Genomic DNA, 19,925 nt, shown 5'->3' on the forward strand with positions numbered 1-19,925 from the left:
GTGTTCCTATATCAGCTCTGGAACAAGCAGGCATGTGTATTGTGAGGCCAGAAGCTATATGTAGTGTATTGTCATGGCTGTTCAGGTATATCAGTCAGCTTCATATAAATTGTATGGTGGAATGTGCTGCCTAAAAGACTATACAAAGTGATAGGTAGCCCATCTCTGTGTTTTTTAGCGTGGCTTTTGATATCATGTAACTACATAGACAAATCATTACAACCACTTCCTGTTTCACTTGTATTGCAACTTCAAAAAGTAATGGTAGCCATATAAAGTCCCATACTTTACTAAGATTATATAACAATCTGTGAATGTTGTACCACTTGTATATTACTGATAATTCTCTATATCCTTTTGCATGGGAGAAGTTTAACTAACCAAGTATAAACAAGTTAACCAAGTGTAAAGTTAACCAAGTGTAAACAAGTGTTGACAAGTTAGTGTGTGCTTGACAACTGTGATGAAAATACCAGCAAGACCAAGACACACGGTAGTGTATCATGCGGCCCAAGAAGCTGGTGCGCCACATATCTATATCTGTTATAAACTTATCCAAGTTCCACTCGAATAGTTTCACTTGGTATCTATTTACCTGATGAATGGGTGAATGGGAAGCACCATGACTGTTCATCATGTAGCTACTTAGCTTATAAAAGAATTTTTATCACACAAGTCAAGCTTCACACAAGATCATGTATCAGTTAATGTATTCAACATCTAACTTATCCACCTACAGCTTCTAGCTATCTATGAGTGCTAAGTTGTTTATGTTTCCTTGAGATTCTTTTTCTTTTTTGCATCTGAATGATGTGTTTAATTCTCTTACTTGTCTGTGGCTTTTGACATTTTAACTAATACTGTCATCTTTAACATGGTTACATATGATGCACTGATGTATTCAACGTGCATAAAAAGTAAACCATGTGTATCAGTAATGAAAATCAATGAGTACATTTCACAACAACTTGTACGGGTTCTGTTTTACTTTGATATCAAATTTGGTTACTTCTTTGTAATGATGCTATCTTGCAGCTATCAGAAAAGCCCACTGCATATATAGTTAAATTTTTTTCAGCCTCTTGATATGTTTAGCAAACAGAGTAAAGGTATACCTTTTGCTGCTTTTAGTGTATTGGCTCTGTTGTCTTTAAAAAAGGATTTTATGATTACTTGTAGAGATCATTTCTTTATATTGTTTAACCTTACTAGTATTCCTTCATACAATAAAATGCTATGGTGAATGGACTGTGTCTATTAATAGCCAATTCACAAGGGGAAAGGAGGATTAACTTTGCCGGGATAGCTATTGAAATCTTGTTTCCAATTGGTCCCAACTGCATAGTAGCACAGTGACTACCTGAAATATGGCAATGGATTTACTGCCATCATAGCTTCAAATGTGACCTTAAAGATAACTGTGATTATGCAGAAATGTTTGGTGTGATGACATCAAACAGGACAACTTGGTTGATTATCCTAAAGTTTACAGTAGGAACCATATTATCTGTATTTATTTCTTTCTAGCTACTTTTCACTCCCGCCTACTAAACAGCATACCAGCGATTCTATTGATGTTAGTGTTTATATACGAGACTGACATTCTCATGTTGTTTGGAATCAACTTCATGCCTCTGTGTTGTACTGTCCTTAAAGCATATCATCATATCTTGAAGGGCAGTGTAAAAAGGAAAGCCTTTTGCTTTGTCACTTATCTTGTTGTATATGACACTGCATTGAAGTATGAGCCAATATTTCTTGCAAGCTGAACACAATATCTAAACTCACCTTTTTCAGCTATCATTAGACAGCTTCCACCTTCCATGCTTCATTAAAATTCTATACGGCCTGGCCCAGATTTTATTAATATTATGTGTGGCCTGGTTGTAATCACTGATTTAATATCTAATGTACATGATATACAGACAGATATGGTGTGTAGGATTGATATCAAGGAGTTGTTATGGCTAACACCACTAGTATTAGTGAAGCTAAATAAGTAAATGTTTCCTGTTACTACATGTGACACCACTGTATAAAGTGCCATTTTAGTCAGTCAATATCCCAGTGTAGTACTTTGTTGTTATATGTAGTACACTTAGCCTTTATATAAGTTTTGAAATAAGTGTGTTACACCAACTTTCCTAACAGAGTTGTGGTTAAAGTATCTAGTACATGCTCACTGTGGTGTCAAGTTGAGAAGAAATATGCCATGTCAAGTCATTTTTTTTGTGAGAAAGTGTGAACCTCCATGATCCCTAATAAACAGCTCCAATAAACCATCTTCAGAAACCTCACAACACCTTCATGGTGCCCTGACAGCATTGGTTAGGTATAGCCAAGCCCAATTCAGTAAGACCTGAAATGCTTCCAATAGGTTGCTACGAAATTTTTAAACACTGTATTCTGTGGAATTTTTTATTTGACCGACTTCCTGACTTATGCTTTCAGACAATGGCTAAGGCTATGATATGGGCTTGATTTTTTTTACAATTTAACATTGCTTCAGTCTGACAGTGCCTTTTGACATACCACAGTATGTGTAATACATGATTCATGAACTTTCCCGTGTCCTTCTTTGAATCCCATTTACCTTTGCTGATGTGACAGTACAAGAATTTATGGCAGTGCCGTATGATGGTTTTCCTTCGTTTGTAACAGGAATCGTGTGAGTTTTTCGTTTTGTCTAAATTGATTGCAGAGGTCCTTCTTGTATTGTTCTTCATTTGTAATGCTGTGTGGATGGGCTGAATATAGTTGAAAGTGAGACGTAATGGCCATTTCACTATTTCAGTAACTGATTGTTGGGGCACACATTCAGATGAAAACAGTAAGCCTGGCACCATTCTTTCTTCTAATGTAGTATGCGTGGATTCACCAATCATAATAATGTTACAAAAAAGTAAACAAATAAAAATATAAGTTTAATTAGGAATCAGAGAAGTAATGAACAAGAGGGGTCATCTACGCCTGAAGTTATACTAGTGGACATTACCTGATTCAGACATGTCTGTAGACTGAAGTAGGGATTTAATGCCCGCTGGTATATTTCAGGTGTAGGCAACCTCCCTTGTTTCCCTACTTCTTATTTCTTTGATTCCTAATCGAGCTTAAAATTCCTTCTACTTTTAATTGCAGTTGCATTTCATGTACCTCTATGGTTTCGTTGATGATGATTCAATTGGTACTTCTAGTGAGGTGATTAATTTACAAGCAAGCTGGTGGTGTTGCATGATAAACTAATCTTGGGTAGACAAAATATTTGAGATTAGTGTGACTATGGACACAATTTTCTAAATACTCCTTCCTGTGTTACAGATATGCTACAAGCACAGCTTGATAGCTCTCATTTTAACAAACAAAAAAGGCCAATACCTGCAAAAACTCAGTTCTGTATGGTTTTAGCTCCATAGGCTAAAACCTTTACTAAGATAGATGTAGAGTGACTGTGCAGTTGGCTATAGAAACAAAAAGTCTTGTACAATGTAGTGTGCCTGGAAGTACATCTTCATTTCAACAACCGCTTACTAGTTGGTTGTACTAGGAGAATCATATCAGCCATGCATGCATTGAATTGGGCAGGCAGTGTTTGGTTGGTAATGGTCCTTTACCATCTCCTTTAAGTTAGTGTAGAATTTAGTTATTAGTAGATAACTAAATAAAGGAGTAGTCAAAAGTATGTAGTTTCTTCACAGCTTGTGGATCATTGCCAACTATGATGGCTGTTATGAAGTTAAATATTTGTAATTCCTTCTTCAAGTCTAATCTTAAACTATACTGAAACATGCAGCTGTGTTTGTTTTGGATCAAATTGTATGTGAGTAATTAATAAAGATGTGATCTGCATGGTTTGTATTGTGGTTATAAATTTAATTTTGTAAACACTGTAGTTAATAACATCACTGTGTAAACATATGTGTAATATAGTTTGCATGACACATGTTCTTCCATCTGCTTCTCTTCCATCATAGCGATTATGTTGTATTTTTATTCGTACTAGTAGTGGCTTCTCAGCTTCACTGTCAGATGGTAGTGTTAGCATCACCTCCTCCTGAAAGTTGTGTATGTGTATATGGATAATTTAACACAAGGAAGATGTACCAAGAGAATTATACAGCACAAGGCGAAGCCAAGTAGTGCATTAGTCTCGAGACACCCCCAATCGTTTTGTGCTCAAAAGCATAGGTAGTGCTTTAAGGGGTATATTGTGCTTTCTTCAACTGGAGTGCTCAAAGTGTTTCAGTTTTTGGCCATCAAACTACCAGTAAGTGCTCACATTATCCATTTCTAGTCATAGAACCAATAGCTAAGATTGCTTATTTAGTTTTACAACATCATGCATGTGATCATCCTTGGGGTTGACTAACGTTTTTCATAACTGTGCTGTACTATCTGCCCATATATACAATACCATACAGAAAATACAGTGTACTTCAGCACTTTGATCCTTCCATGCAAAATACAAAATACAGTGTACTCCTTCCTGTTCCATAGTTCTACCACATGATTATCAATTTTATAATTTATACTAAGGGTGGGCGATATTTTCAAAAACATATATCGATAATTTTTTGGCACATAGTCTCGATAACTACTACTACTGCAGTATGGGTAGTTGGAAATGGCGGATACGGTCAGACGCGGACATGGACATGGATATTTTTAAAATACACTTTTACATTTACAAAAGAGTTATTCTTCATACCTAATGTTATTTTTACAGTAGCATTCGCTTCCAGACCCAGGCGTCGATCTTGTCATAGCGCTTATCCATTTATAAGCACATGTGCAAAGGATAGACTAGCACTCTAAAAACCATATAGTGTTGTACACGTGCTGTAGAAATCTAATTCAGAGTCATAGAGATTAAGCTGGCATGTCCCAACCTAATCTAGTAGGCTAGGTCCTTGAAATCCTCAAGGCTTGGTGTAAATGCCTCCACCTTATACTAATAGGCGTGAGATTGTGGATTTGGCCTGCTAAGCTAAGTTGCATGGGGCATACAAGCTAATCTCTACAATTATATAACTCTGTATTAGACTGTAGAGCTTGTGTACAACACTATATGGTCTTTGGCATTCTGTGGAGTCCTGGTCTAGTCCTTCACACGTGTGCTTATAAATGGATAAGCGCTATGACGAGATCGACGCCTGGGTCTGGAAGCGAAGACTGCTGTAAAAACAACGTTAGGCATAAAAAATAACTGATATAAAAGTGCTTTTTGAAAATGTCCTTGTCCGCATCCGATTGTATCCGCCTTTTCCAACTACCCCTGCAATATGTTTCTTGAATAACTCATAACTGGTCCATATCAACTGACCTGCCTGTCCAATTTGTTTTCAAATTTCAAGAATGCTAATTATTACATAGTAGCTGGTTGTCAATACCTACTACTGTATGCCTATAAGCTGTACCCAAGATGTTTTTTGTACAAGATGTTGCATCATACTACCAAGGTAACAGCAACCATAACACATTGTGCTTGTTACAGTGTATCTCGATATCATTTTGCACATCGATATCAGTAAAATATTGAATTTATCGATCTTATTGAAATATCTATTTTATACTGTATGGTGGGTATCTGTACTTAACTTGTGCTTTAATTTATATGACATCTGTTGTAACTACTGTGCTGGTGTCTTTTCTAAACCATCCAATTATAATTTTCTCATCAGTTGGAAAACTAATGTGATAATCTAACTGCTAACAATTAGGTCCCGGCACTGTGACTCACTCCTTTGATAACATTAATATGATTGTAACTGTATGCATGTTTTTTGTTGTTTTGTGTGTGTGTGTGTGTGTGTTGTAAGTTGTTTACCTTGGTTGTCTTTGTATCGGTTATACCTTGCTTTGTTTAGTTTTGTGTGTATTATCTATGTATTGTAATGTGTCCCTCCGGGCAAGGAAGAACGGCTGTAGCCGATTGCTCGGAAGTTAAATTTATAAATCAAATCAATCAAATCCCACAACTAAGTGTTGTGGCAAGCTAGTCATATGATTGATGTTTTGCTGTCATGTACAATGATGTATCTTTTCATGGAATTGTTTTCTTAGACTAAGCTATATCTTGAGGTCTGTGGTGTAGAAGTACTTCATAGAAATGTTTTTGTAAGCATGTCCATCAAGTATGTGCATGCACACACTGCACACCCACACAGAAAATTGTATATAATGGAAGGCTGTGATGGATATATCTATACTGTACTTGTCTATCTTTTCCACAGCCAAGACTACATGCAGAAACACTTGGATGATCTGGTATCAGAAGTAGATGAGAATGCTGGTTTACACAGCAGTGGAAGACATGCAGATGACGAAGCATCATCAAGTAACACATCAGACTCGATCCACATGAATCGCAACACTATTGTATTGGACAGCAATAGTAGCAGCAGCAGCAGCAGCTCGGAAGAAAGTGATTATTACAATGATGAACTAAGAGACAAGAAGCGCAAGTGTGACCCGGCTACCATTGATACTGTCGCAGTCACAGAGAAAAGACCAAGAGAAATGTAACCACAACCCTCATTTGCTGTCGGCGATATTTTACCTGTCATACTATTTATTTATAAGATACAGTGTTTATAACTGGTCATGCACCTCTGTTTCGAAAGTGAATTTAAAATAATATAGTCTAGCTGTGAATGATTTTCTGTGAATATATTGTATCAAGAGTTAATAATAAGAGAGGTTATGCAGTCTGGCGCGCCCGCCCCTTCACTAGGTCGTGCAAGACTTCTACTATCCATTGTTACTAAATATAGATGTTCACTGGTCTCCTAGATGGAGGGCTGTGTATTTCTTGTAAATTTTACTTACCGTGAATGTTCCTTCACGTGTATCGTATGGGAAACCCCCTGTTCAGCGGTTAGTGATGATGTAAGCTTATTCTTGGCATCGTGGAATAACAGCATATCGGATACAGTACAGGTACTAGTAACCGTATTACTGCATCCTGACTTAGCGAGCTGAATTATTTAATTGCAATCACTACGTATACTTTTGCAATGACTTCCATTGTTTTCGCGCAGATTCCTCGTTTGATAGGCAGGCCCAAACCAATCGTGAAAGTGGTTTTTAACCGCAATACAGCTATGTAAACTTCCCTGTTTCGATGAATAACCCGCTTCACACAGATCACGTATTCTTGCATCGCAAAACACAGTCAAAATTATATATAACAAATATTTTCCTGGAATAGCCATTCAAGTCAGTATATATAAATTTGGTGTGTGGCATCGCGGTTAACTGCTGAGTAGCCATAAAGACCAACGTCCAGACGATACACGTTATAACCTTCCTGTTGCTTCTTTTTTTACCTCAGGACAAACAGAATAATGTTGGCTTCCCTTGCAGTACTGCTGGTGTTGATGAAGGTCAGTGCACCAGCTCCAACGAATAATGGACCTCCTCCTACTCCATATTATGGCAGTACTATGGACCCCACTGTGGCCAGTTTGGCTGAAGGCTGTGATATCTCTACTGATTCTGTAGCTGCAGTGTCTACCAGTCAGTATGATGCATTGACATCTAGTGTGCGGAATCTGTACAACCTCTCCCAGTGGTTACATGAAAATAGTTTAAATTATTATAATAAGGTATGCTTTTGAGTCTATATAGATGAGATGAGACAGTCGAGCCGAACTTATAATACCATGTTATGTTGATTTCTGTTATGCTACATAAGCTGGTATGTAGCAATCAAATTTATTATGATAATTATTAACTCATGAAAGATAGAATACTTTGTTCAAAGCGCTGTGGGTTCATCATCTTTTGAGAAATTAACCCCATGTACAAAAAAAAAATGATACTATGTGGTCTATTTGTTGTTCATAGATTTATATAGGCAAATTGAATTAGTTTAAATAAAATTGACCATTTTAATATTTTAAAATGCTGTGCAGCTGTGCATGCATACAACTTTTCTTTGAAAGTGTCCAGACCATAGGTATGATGATACCTATAATAGAATTTTCTGTCAATTATTTCTTGACATCAGCCCCATCACATGCAAGACATCTTATCCAGGTGGCAGGGTTGGCACCTGCTATGCTATATATGTTCAAAAATGGATAGGGATAGTGGCTTATATAAGGTCGCAGCTCACTGTGACACAGTCATGGTCCATGCCTATACTTCTAGCTGGAACAGCTCTGCAAACCAACTGCACGCCATATGTAACTCAAGACAAATTTTAGTGTGATAAATTGTTAGCCTGATATGTAGCTGATGTTATCTCAACTTTGGCTTTTGTAACTATGTGGTCATTTGTTTCCTAAAATGAAACCTGTATGATACATTTGGCCATCTTTGCATGTCAGTATCCAGCAATCTTATATCTATGCAGCAGATATTAGCTATAACATCTTTTCTTGAATTACAAGTCACCAAGTTGGTGCTTTCAGAAAGGTCATGTGACTGATTTTCACATGCTGCATGTGGACAAAATTATGAAGTGACAAAATTTTATTCTTTTACGATTAGTTTTGGGATCTTTAAATAGGTATTTGTGCTATTCATAGCCTTAAAGTATTTGCAAATAATAATTACTTACTTTCAATGAGCTGATTAGATGGGCTATTAAAAACCACACTACGGTACTGCTCAAATGCAACATTGTCTCATGAGTTTGCAAACGATTAAAAACTCACTAATTAAAGGTGTGGCACCCATTTCGCTTGTGAGTACTCATCCAAATGAAACAAGATGAATACTCATGAGTGAAGCAGGTGCAATGCCCTTGAATTGGCAAGTTTTTAATCACTCATACTCTCACGAGATGATGTTGCATTTGAGCAGTACCATAAATGATGTATATAGTTACATGTTTTGGTTCCAAACATGGCTAGCACTTATCGGTAACTGTTGCTCAATTTATATAAAGTTGTACTGGAGCTACTACTGAAATTTGTGCCAGTCTTGTTTTTTTAAGAAGTTGAGAATTCCATGTCCCAGCTGTGCAGTTCTTGTCTATTCAATTCACCACCTGAACTTACATTTGATATAGTTTTCCTGTTCATATCTTTCACCCTTAGTGGGTCCCTAGTGAGATGGTGATAAATGCATTGTTGGTTTCATAACTTCATTCACTGATCATCTAATTTGTGTTATAAATTATATTAATGTGTGGGCTGCTATATAGCAACTCTTATGTTCCCACCAATAGTTTTTGCCATACCGTTTTTGAGATGTTTATTTTTAGATGAGTGGAAATGGTTTCATTGACAACATACATCATACAGTAAGGTAGTTCTGTATGTCTGATTCCTTCGGACAAATGTAACTCAATAACAGCTAAGGCTATGGGCTTAATTTTAACTGTTAGACGTGTCATTCCATTTCTTCTTGTTAGCAGCACATGGTGTTGATTTGTGATAGTGCACATGATGGCTTCCCTATGTTTGTAATGTAAAAAATTGTTTGCATCTTCTGTACTGACTGGATTGATTACAGAGGTGCTTATTGTAATGTTTTACTTGTAACACTGTGTAATGGGCTGAACATAGAAGCATAATGGACATTTCATTTTTCAGTAATTGATATATCTGGCCATGGGGCGTATGTTCAAATGAAAACATTAGGTGTCATTCTTTCTTTTGATGCAGTATGTGCTAGTTCACCCGTCAGAATAATGTTACAAAAAAGGCAAGCAAACAAGTGTTGGAGATTTTAAGGGATCATAGCCATAAAACATATAGTGAAACAAGCGAGGTCTTCAGATATATACTAGTGGACATTTAATCCCTAATTCAGATATGGGTATAGACTGAATTAGGGATTAAATGTATTGTATTTTTGAAGTAGCTGCTAAACGTTTTGTGATAATAGCTGCAAGTATACATAAGAGATGCAAGGTTATAAAGTAAATAGTGTAATTGTATGGTTAAAAGGAATTTGCAATATTTGGGAAACCAGCAGTTAAAATATGTTATAGTGCAAAGGAATACCAGGATATTGAAAGAAAGGAAGTTTATTCTGCAGGATTACAGTTGAAATCTGTAATGTAGTCATAGCATCTGTAGTTGAATTTGACTAATTCCTTGTTTCGGTTTATCTTTTAAATTTACCTTTATTTGTTTTGCTAAGTTTTCTTATACTGTGCTGTAGTGTATATGCATCTTTAGGGAATCCTCAACTTAAGTTTTTCATAACTTCTTTAAAAAGAGTTACTGTGGATTGTCTCTCCATCATGAAATTTGTGTCCAAACCTGACCCAGTGAGTAAAGAGTAGCTATTTTATCATGTAAACAGCCACATATTCATGGCTCTTTTCATTGTTTTATATTCAAATATTAATTCTGAGAATTATTATGAAGCTTTGTGGGTGGTGTTTAAAACTGGCTTGTGTATAAAACTGGCTTGTGTATATGCTTCATTTTCTAGTAAGCTATTCAAGTATAAACCACCATTAATGGTTATTTCATATTCACCATTGTATTGCCATAATGTAATCAGTGGTAGTTGTATACATTTTCTTGCAGAGACAGCTATACATGCAATTCAATAATGTAATACTATAGTGTAATACAAGTTCCACCAATTCTGTTTGTTGTGTTAAACCTTGAAGTACACAACATAAATAACTTCTCAGTACAGTTTTATTTGTAATGATGTTATATTTTAAATACATACTGTGAGTCCATTTATAGCTACATCCATAAGTATGGTACATGTTGTTCACACACTGCATGTGTACAAATATTCATGTAACCATCATGCAAAGTGCACTAAATACCACTAGTCAAGTGATAGCCTTTATTACCTCACTTTTGATAACCATTAGGTTGTGTAAGCTAACAGCAAACACATGGCTAGCATGCATGATTAAAAGAAGTAGTATTGAAGTATCTATGTACAAGCTGAATGCCAAATACTTTATTAAAAGTATTTATTCCAGCCATACTTCCATCATTTTTAATCTTTGTCTGCAGCAAACAGTTATAAGTTCTGGATTTGTGTACTCACTTGATACAAGCAAGCGAAGCTATGCACACATTTATTAATATGCAAAATGGGCCAAATTGAATAATAAGCTGTTGTTGAAATGAACAACTGGACATCACTATACAACATACTGGGTTAGGGTTGTGACAACTAACCCTGAAGCGTTTCTTCACATGTATAGCAAGCATATATATATATATATATATATATATATCTTTCTATGCACTCTTACTGTACATATATACAAACTGTTTCAGTGTAAAATAGCCACTTGAATGGTGTCACTTTAAATTGTTATGCACACAGTCTAATAACTATTTGGTTGATTGTAATACATATGGTTTTGTTAGATCACGATAATCCCTGTTGGCAGCAGTACAATATGATATTGATATTGAAAGTGTTTTGTATCTTAATGTATAGTATATGGAAGCCACTAGTTGGTACGATGCAACATTGGGTTTTTTGTATTAGGAAATGAATCTACCAAATATTTGTAATCAAGTTGTTTCTGGCTTGCTACCTGACAAGTACTCTATCATATATTCAAATGAGGTAAAGATATTTTGTGTATTTCCTGAAACTTGAGTTAGTTCTGTATAACTAATAGTTGTATGTGTGTATTACATGTCTGTATATATTGTGTATCTCAATGGGAGGGAATCGAAGTATGCATGCAGTTTCTGTAGTTTGTAGCCATAACTTGATTTACACAGATGTCATTGAAATTTAGATACAGCAGCCACTGAGATAACTTATCAATAATGCACACTTGTAAAATCTAGCAATTTATGATGGACATATGTGTGTGTGTATATCACTACTCATTAAAAGCATTGAATTGAAAGTGTTGTAGCTAGCTGTATATATTGCACTGTTGCTATGAATTCTTATACTGGTAAAAGATCTATGGATTGTAAAAACTGTATGATTGTATGGCCTTCAATATATGTGTATAATACGTCACAAAAGATTTCAATTTAAAATGTACATCTATATATTGTGAAACTATGCTAGTGCTCATCTCGTTAATAAGCTCACCTTGTTATAGTGGCCATGCATGTTAAGCCAAACTGAGTTACTGAACTGATTTAGTAAGGACACGATTTTGCATGGTTCATGTATGAAACTAGCCCTGTTGATGAATTCTTAATGCCGAAGAGGAAACTATCATTTAATGCATATAGTTACAGCACAAAGCAAAATTGCTCATATTTATAACCAAGTTGGTAAATATAAACAAAGAGACACCATGCAGTCTGTTAGACGTGTAGCTCAATATGTACTATCACTGTACATACAGATAATGACTGATGGAGTTGTGTTACCATCCATTGTACAAGAATACTACCTAATGAAGAAACTAATCACTAGACTGGGTACCATTCTGTTGAATGAGGTTGAACTTGGAGTAGTCCTTGAGCCTAGTTTCACTGATGTGGTGCTACAGATGTATAGACTGTCATATGACATTACAACAACTGTTAGAAGAATTGTAAGTATTCTAACCCTTCGTGTTTCATGTTATTGATGTTGTTGTCTATTATCCTGTCCTTGATATGTTTATACATTTACCATTATAAGCAGTTATTGAATCTTGTGAAGCTATATATAGCTTATTCCTTTTGTGGAAATTTTCTTACGGTGTTTACATTCCTGTGGATTGAATTCTTCCTTGTAGTTTAATGTAAAGCCACACCAAAATCCTCTGTTGTGGTATATTTAGTATTGAAGTGGCTATTTGGACCACACAACATATCATGTGTCGTTTATCAGACCATACTTTGTGTTGTTTTGTGGAATCCCCATTTTCAGTTTGGTGGCTCTAATATAATTGTACTCTGGGGTGAGAATGTAGTGCTGTGGTGTTAACATGTAGGAGGAAGTTTAATGATGGTTTATTATTAGTTTATAAATACCCACTAAATAATTCATAATGTTGCAGCTTATTGAGTCCTGTACTACAACAGAAACAGCTTTTTTATTTGAAAATACTTGGCTTTATCTCCTGAAAAGGAGTACTGTCAAACTTATGAATCATATACATTCTTTATTAAATAAACGTTATACATTTCTGTTATAAGCCATGTATTAAATTGACAGTGATTAATAATAAGTGCATCTATATTCAGCATGCTTTATAAGATATCAGTCTAAATCTGCAGTGTCTGTACCTACATTTTTACTGTCCTGTATTAATGTAGTAGATACCACTAATGATAACAATATATCATTTTGTTGCATAAACTGTATGCATTTTTGCAGATGCCTCACTTATGTTTCCTCTTTAACATACCTGCCAATAGCATAAATCTTCTAAAAAGAAATAGATTTTGTAGAGCCACAATTTTTCTTTCACAGCAGCAACAGTTCTCTACCACAAAAAGAACCACCAACAAATGTTTACATTGGTTTGAATGTGATATAACAGATCGTACTACACTTATCCATTTATAGGCATATAGTACAATATTAATCCACCCACCAAGCCTTAAAATTCTTGTACATGTAGCCACACAGCAATAATGACTAGTATCCAATGTCATTTAGAGCTAACACCTGTTAATCTGTGATATAACTATGTAGTTACTGTATTCTATAGTTCACTCTATTGCATTTCTACCATATAAACTTCAGTGTAAAACTAAAATTGCATTGATATCTTGTCTTACAATATGTTGGGTAATGACGTAATGGAACGTACATACATATACATGCACGTTAAATAATATGTGTATTTCTAATTTTCAAACTAGCAGTTGCTAGCACAAGGTCACTGGAGACCATGCACTGACTCCACCACATTGAGTAGATAGGTATAATGTGTTTGGTATTCACTTATGTGCCATGCATCGTTGTAACAGGATGACACTTGTGTGTCATGGGGCCACAACTACTTAATAGTTGAAATACAACTTGGGCAATGGTGAAACTGAGAGTTTATAAGAACTTCTTAAACCATGCTAGGACAAAACTTGGTTGATAATTGGTTGCTTATACTATCTACCTTTCATTTTAGCTATTTTGTACAAATGACAAATGCATGTGTGCTGGTTGGGTTCAGTATTTTTGCCTACATTCATGAAGGTGCTTATGATAAGATCATAATATTGCAGGCACAGTATATACTTACATATTTAAATATCACGAGGGAAATATCAAGGCTTTCAGATTTATGATTTCTCACAGATTAAATTACAAAGTTTTGTGGCTAATTTTCAGTTATCATTCAAACAACTTCTGAAAATAGATACCTTTATCAATGGATCTAAGCAAAAAGAAATTTTTTTTTCTATGAGTGGTAGACTGAAACCATGCAAAGTAGGAATTATCAACCAGTGGTATACTTGTTATTGACCACATATATATTTTCTATATATTGACCTGTTGCTAATATCACTGCACCTGAAAGCTTTGCCCTATCCAGCTATAGATTATGCTAACAATGTACACGCTCACCAATTTCAGATCAATCACCAATGTTGGGCAAGTTACTTTGTAAAATTAACTAGTTACATATTACATATTACTTGCAACTGAACTATTTAGTTACAGTTACATATTACTCATAAAATAAAGTAACTATAATAATATTACATATTATATTACTTTGTGTCCACAGCCTTAAGCTGTCACATGTGAAACTACCACCTTATCATCTGACATGATTGTATTGTTGGACAATGTGCAAATCTTAGTTTTAAGTAAGAAGCTGGTGAATAAGTTTCATTCAGTAGGCTTCGTTACTTCGTTGTGGCTAGGCGTTACTGAGAGGATAACTAACGAGATTAGTAACTTCGTTACTTGTAGTAATAATATTATACTCGTTACAGTAACTATATTACTTAGGTAACGCGTTACATTTGTAAGTAAAGTAACTTGAGTTATATTACCTGTTTTTATAGCGTATTCGTTATATTACTTAGTTGCCACAAAAGTAATAATATTACGTAACGCGTTACTCCCAACACTGTCAATCACATGATTGGAATGCAAAATACAACCGCGATCAGTTAAATTAATAGCACATACAACATCACCTTTATTAATACAAAAATAACAAAACTAAATCTTTAGACTGGTTTTTGCTTTTATGCTTCTCACAAAGACTAAACAGAAGAACCTGGCTGCCTTTGCCAATTTATTACATGGGTGAATAAGGCACATTTGGAGCATCATGTAACAATGAGTCCAGTTTATCAGTTAGACATGTTTCAGGCTCAGTGCAGTTGTAAGGATCTACAAAACTTGAGGCTATATGTTTCCAATGAGTACTTGCAACACTGGTATATTATTGGTCTTGGCCTTTTAAAATGATTTATCACCTCTGCTCAAATCATCTGTGTTAAACACGAACTTGCAACAGGAAACGCTTTTGTAAAATCCTTCTCTGGTAGTTAAAATCCTATAAAGGAAGGCAGAAACCATCAGAATAGTTCAACAAACAAGTACAAGTTTACAGAGGATTTTTTTACAGGAAATTGCTAGGTCGATGATACATACCAGTTGATAATCGGTCATTTAGCTATATACATAGTAGTGTTTTCCTCATTTCTCTATACTGTGTGAACGTATCAAGATGCGTACTTCTCAGAGATATAGGTTTACAATGGAAATATGTATATAACAGATTATGTTTCGCAGAGGAAATTGTACCATCCAGTCACAAATCACACCAACTGACAGATGTCTGAAGCTACCTTGTGATCATTAATTGGCTTCTGTTTTTACCTGTGTATATTTCCATAGCTACATTGTCATTACTGTCAATCACTTTAGATTTCCACATGTGCATGTAGTTATTTTTTGTTGTTATTAATAACACGTTGTATTAATCCTTTGTAGATTATCAGAGAAGGACTTGGTTGTATTAAAGATGAGAATCCAGCTGAAAAACCAATCAAGGAAGTGGTAAGTACCTATCATCATCCCCTTAGCTAGTTTTGTAAAGAATCATTAGCACATCAAACAATTCTGATGACAATAATCCTATTCTTTATCTCTAAATATGGTAAAATTTAGTCGTAAAGAATCTTCCTAAATCCACACATATCCTTTTTTGGACAATGGTGGTGTGTCAGCAGGTTTGATACATGTATGTTACCGTACCCGCATGTCCAAATATGGCTATATTTATGCAGCAAGCTACAATATTGCAAATTAACTAAATGTCTGTAAACCTCATCATTGTAGTTGGTTGTGACTAAAAATGGATAGAGAGATAGTTCAGGAAAAACCTTATCTGTCAGTACACCTATATTGTCTAGCTTCACAAGAACAAATTTGTCTCATGATAACAGTTCAATTTATTTCTACTGTCCATATATCAATATTTATAATTATTATTATCCTTCACATTTGGTAGCACAGAAACTGTATTGAAAACAGGTTAATCTTCAACAATTTCTGTTAATTATGATAGTATCCTATTGGTACTACTATTTCATACAAAATAATGATGTCCATGTTGTGGTTGTAATAGTGTAGCAATCATAGTTACAGCTGCACATGAATCCACAATGGTGTACCTATATTATAATGCTTCCTGTAGGTAATTTAATTTAGGTTAAGCACTTTTATTATATGAATCGCTTGTGGTTATGTGTAGGCAGTAGCAACCTGTATAATATAGTGTGGATTTTGTTCATTCCAATATGTGCACAGTGCAAGCTTGTCTACTTCTTTGAATTCATCATTAAATTGTGTAAAGGTTTCCTATTGCACTCTCTAATAACCAAGCACTCTTAAAACTTACAACACACAATTCCTGCATACAGCATTCAACTTGAAGCACTCTTCTATGAAGAGTCTTGTTAGAAAGATGCTACCAACAATTTTCAGATGTGACTAAAATCACATCATAATCAGATTGAATTATACCAGTCCTACTATATTTTATTCCTAAATATTAACTGACATACCATCCTCATGCAGGGTTGAAACTGGGCTGGGTCATCTGACTATCATTTAGGTCACATTTGTCAAGTAGCCTGATCCGCTTAATAGAATATCTAAGTCTGACCTGACATGTGACAATAATTTTGCAAGCTATACTAGTGGAAATGCATATATACTCAAAAACTTACAATGGTGCTACGTTCGCGTATCAGGATCGTATGTTGCTGTCTGTAGGCATACATGAGCTACATCCACTCACTGATTGTGTAGTATATGGAGACGATCTTCTCTATTGTGTGGTAACCTCTATGCATAACCTATTTCATAAATGCAGGGGTCTTTTGTACAATGTCGTGCTCAATAGTTAATGCCACTGCCAAAATAGATGCACACCTCTGTTTTGGGTCCCATTCAGATTACTATTCAGACCAGTGGGTCAGCTGGGTCAGCAGTAGTGACACACTTTCAACAGTATAATGGGCCAGTGGGTGTTTTTTCCACTTAACTTTTTGCCATCCATGTTTAAGTTTTTGGCAGCCTTTTTTTTTTTGACTTGATGACATGCACCTCAGTATTTCTCATTCTTCCCACTTTGCATTGTTGTTGGGTAGACAGGTTCATTCTTGTAGATAACTGACTCTGATTCCCTGAGCATGCACGGATATAACTACAAGAATTTTAATTAAAGCTTCAAGACACATGGTCACATGCACATACATATTACAATAATAACATTCAGGTCTCTACAATTGTTTACTAGGTTATTTGTTAAGTATAAAATATAATGAATATTCCTAGTAGTTTCATCTACCTTTTGAACAGCTTCCATTGAATTGCTTGTCACTATCTTGTTTTAAAATCACCTTGAAGGTTTTTAATGTGCATCTCAAGTGTTGAACTTACAATGTGCTTTAAAGGTACTAAATGCTCATATCAAATTATAAGTATCTTTATAGCTTCTGCTTTTATTGTTTGTGTGTTTATCACCAAGACATGATTGTGCATAGTAAGTTTCTAAAGTCTATAAAATGTACTGTAGGATGATTTAGCGATTATCTATAGCCACATCATGGCAGAGGCATAGCTGCAGATGACATAAAATGTTCAAAAGTGAGGCTATAAGGGTTTCAATCTTTGCCATGATAAACCTGGATTAACTGCTGACCAGGGAGACCAACTGACCTGAATAGTAACCTGGGTGGGACCCGCACCTGGATGGGATCAGGTTTCATTACAACAAGGGCATGCACCAATTGGGCACTATGTCGGCTACAATTAGCCTTACATATAACAAGGATCAGTGAGTTGCTGTAGCTCTATGTAAGTATACAGGCAGATGACAAACAATTGTTATTGTTTGGCGATTTACGCCATGCACATGATTCAAAACTGCTACCACACTTCAGCTCTAGTAGTGTCAACCTCCAGTTCAAATTGGTGGTTATTGGTACATACGTTCCTCATTATGAAATCTCTAAGCACCACCCCAGACATAAGACCTGGAGGACTAGAATATAATTCACTGCATTCTTCATAAAAAGGTCACATCTTCTTGAGTTTGATTCACACTTGATCCAACCCAGCTGAACACGCTTTATGACCCACATAACTCTATCGACCAGATAATCCGACCCATGTTTGTACATAATGTTTCTACTATCATGGGCTCACACAGTGTGATGATTAAACTAATAATCATATATTACATGGTTGTTTCCACTGTATACTTTAACCTGTAGTGATTAGCTACAGATGCTGTCTATATTTCCTATTTTAGGTTTCAGCAAAACTTAGCATATAAAGCTTCTATGTAATTCAATATGTATAATAGCTTTAATTTAAAAACATCAGTGAATAGAGCATTTAAAATATCATTGCACAACAAGTGTTCATGCAGATGGCCTTTATTAAGGCTTCTGCATGATGAGCTCATTTTTACATCAAGTTGGTAGCCCATTGAGATTACTGCTAGCAGATCAGCTACATGGTTGTGTACTTTGTTTCTTCGTTGCTATATTCGCCAGCTAACTTCCAACAATTATAATTTTACTTCATCTGTTTCTATTATACTGAACTAGCTAATCATTTCACTGTTAAACCATCCCAGAAAAAGAAGTTTCAAAGATGCAGCCTTGTACAGTTTCAGGATAGTAAGAGTGTAGCACTGTAACTATACACTTCACTTGTAGAGAATCCATTAAACAGTATATATACTGAACGTAATGAGTAATGTGTTAGCAGGAAAATCCCTATACATGTAGTGTTGGCTCAATTGGATATGATTGTGTTACTGTACCAGGCTAGTAAGGTCATTACAAGTTTCTACATGTGTTCTGTAGTTTGATGAGTGTCCAAAACGATTTGTCAATTTGGCATCAACTGGATGGGACTACTACTTATTGGGAACTCATCTCTACGAAGACTTGGTGCTACACCAGCTGAACAGAGCCAGTCTTTACATGACAGATTAATGAGTGCTTGTCACGATGTAGCAACTTAGTAGCTGTGTATATATGTTATGATCCATCACCCCATGCATATACTATATACATCAAATTTACCAGTTGTATACTGTTATTCTGTAGTCATTAGCTTTTGTTCACACAATTATATTTTTCACTTTATACCTTAAAAATACAAAATTGTATAATTACAGTAAATGTAAGTGAGTAAAATAGTATAAAATCACACAATAAAAAATCACTGGTCATGTATTCATCTGAAAATTAAAATGTTTTTAAAAACACACTTCTCGGTAACTACTAGTAGTGGCACCACTTGTTATCAAAAGTAATTTTAGCTTTTATTGAGGAAAAACTGTATGAACAGTGATGGGTGCTGTCATGACATTGTCTTTCTTGTGGTGATTCTTTTAATAACTGTATAAGAATTTTCTGTAGACTGTCAGCATCATTTTTGATTCTCCTGACTACACTGTTGACTGGATAATTTCTGGGTGAGAAGCAGTCCTTGGTTGCATTTATTAGTGATGCAAGTTGTTCATCAGCTTGTAAGCAGTCACTTGGTATACAACTGCATCCAGTGATGTTCAGCTACACAACACAAAATGTCGG

At 35.3% G+C, this 19,925-nt stretch overlaps 2 protein-coding genes across 3 annotated transcripts in view; both read left to right on the forward strand.

The window, feature by feature from the left end:
* LOC136256966 (mesoderm induction early response protein 1-like) overlaps positions 1–6,693 on the forward strand; it is a 53,377-nt gene extending 46,684 nt beyond the window's left edge. Inside the window, exon 12 of the mRNA XM_066050051.1 lies at positions 6,231–6,693. Within this exon, the coding sequence (XP_065906123.1) occupies positions 6,231–6,522 (292 nt within the window). The 3' untranslated portion in view covers positions 6,523–6,693. The remainder of the gene's footprint in view (positions 1–6,230) is intronic.
* Positions 6,694–6,774: 81 nt separating this feature from the next.
* On the forward strand, positions 6,775–19,475 carry LOC136256967 (uncharacterized). Of its 2 annotated transcripts, XM_066050052.1 has the most exons (6): positions 6,799–6,936; positions 7,331–7,604; positions 11,428–11,508; positions 12,257–12,448; positions 15,799–15,864; positions 19,191–19,475. In XM_066050052.1, exons 2-6 carry the CDS (start codon positions 7,344–7,346, stop codon positions 19,320–19,322), a joined length of 732 nt encoding a protein of 243 aa, XP_065906124.1. In that variant the 5' UTR covers positions 6,799–6,936; positions 7,331–7,343; the 3' UTR covers positions 19,323–19,475. The 2 variants fall into 2 exon arrangements, with proteins under 2 accessions (XP_065906125.1, XP_065906124.1); XM_066050053.1 differs by lacking the exon at positions 7,331–7,604 and having other exon boundaries at positions 6,775–6,936.
* Positions 19,476–19,925: the final 450 nt, after the last annotated feature.

This window comes from Dysidea avara, chromosome 5 (assembly GCF_963678975.1).
Source record: "Dysidea avara chromosome 5, odDysAvar1.4, whole genome shotgun sequence".
NCBI classification, from domain to species: domain Eukaryota; kingdom Metazoa; phylum Porifera; class Demospongiae; order Dictyoceratida; family Dysideidae; genus Dysidea; species Dysidea avara.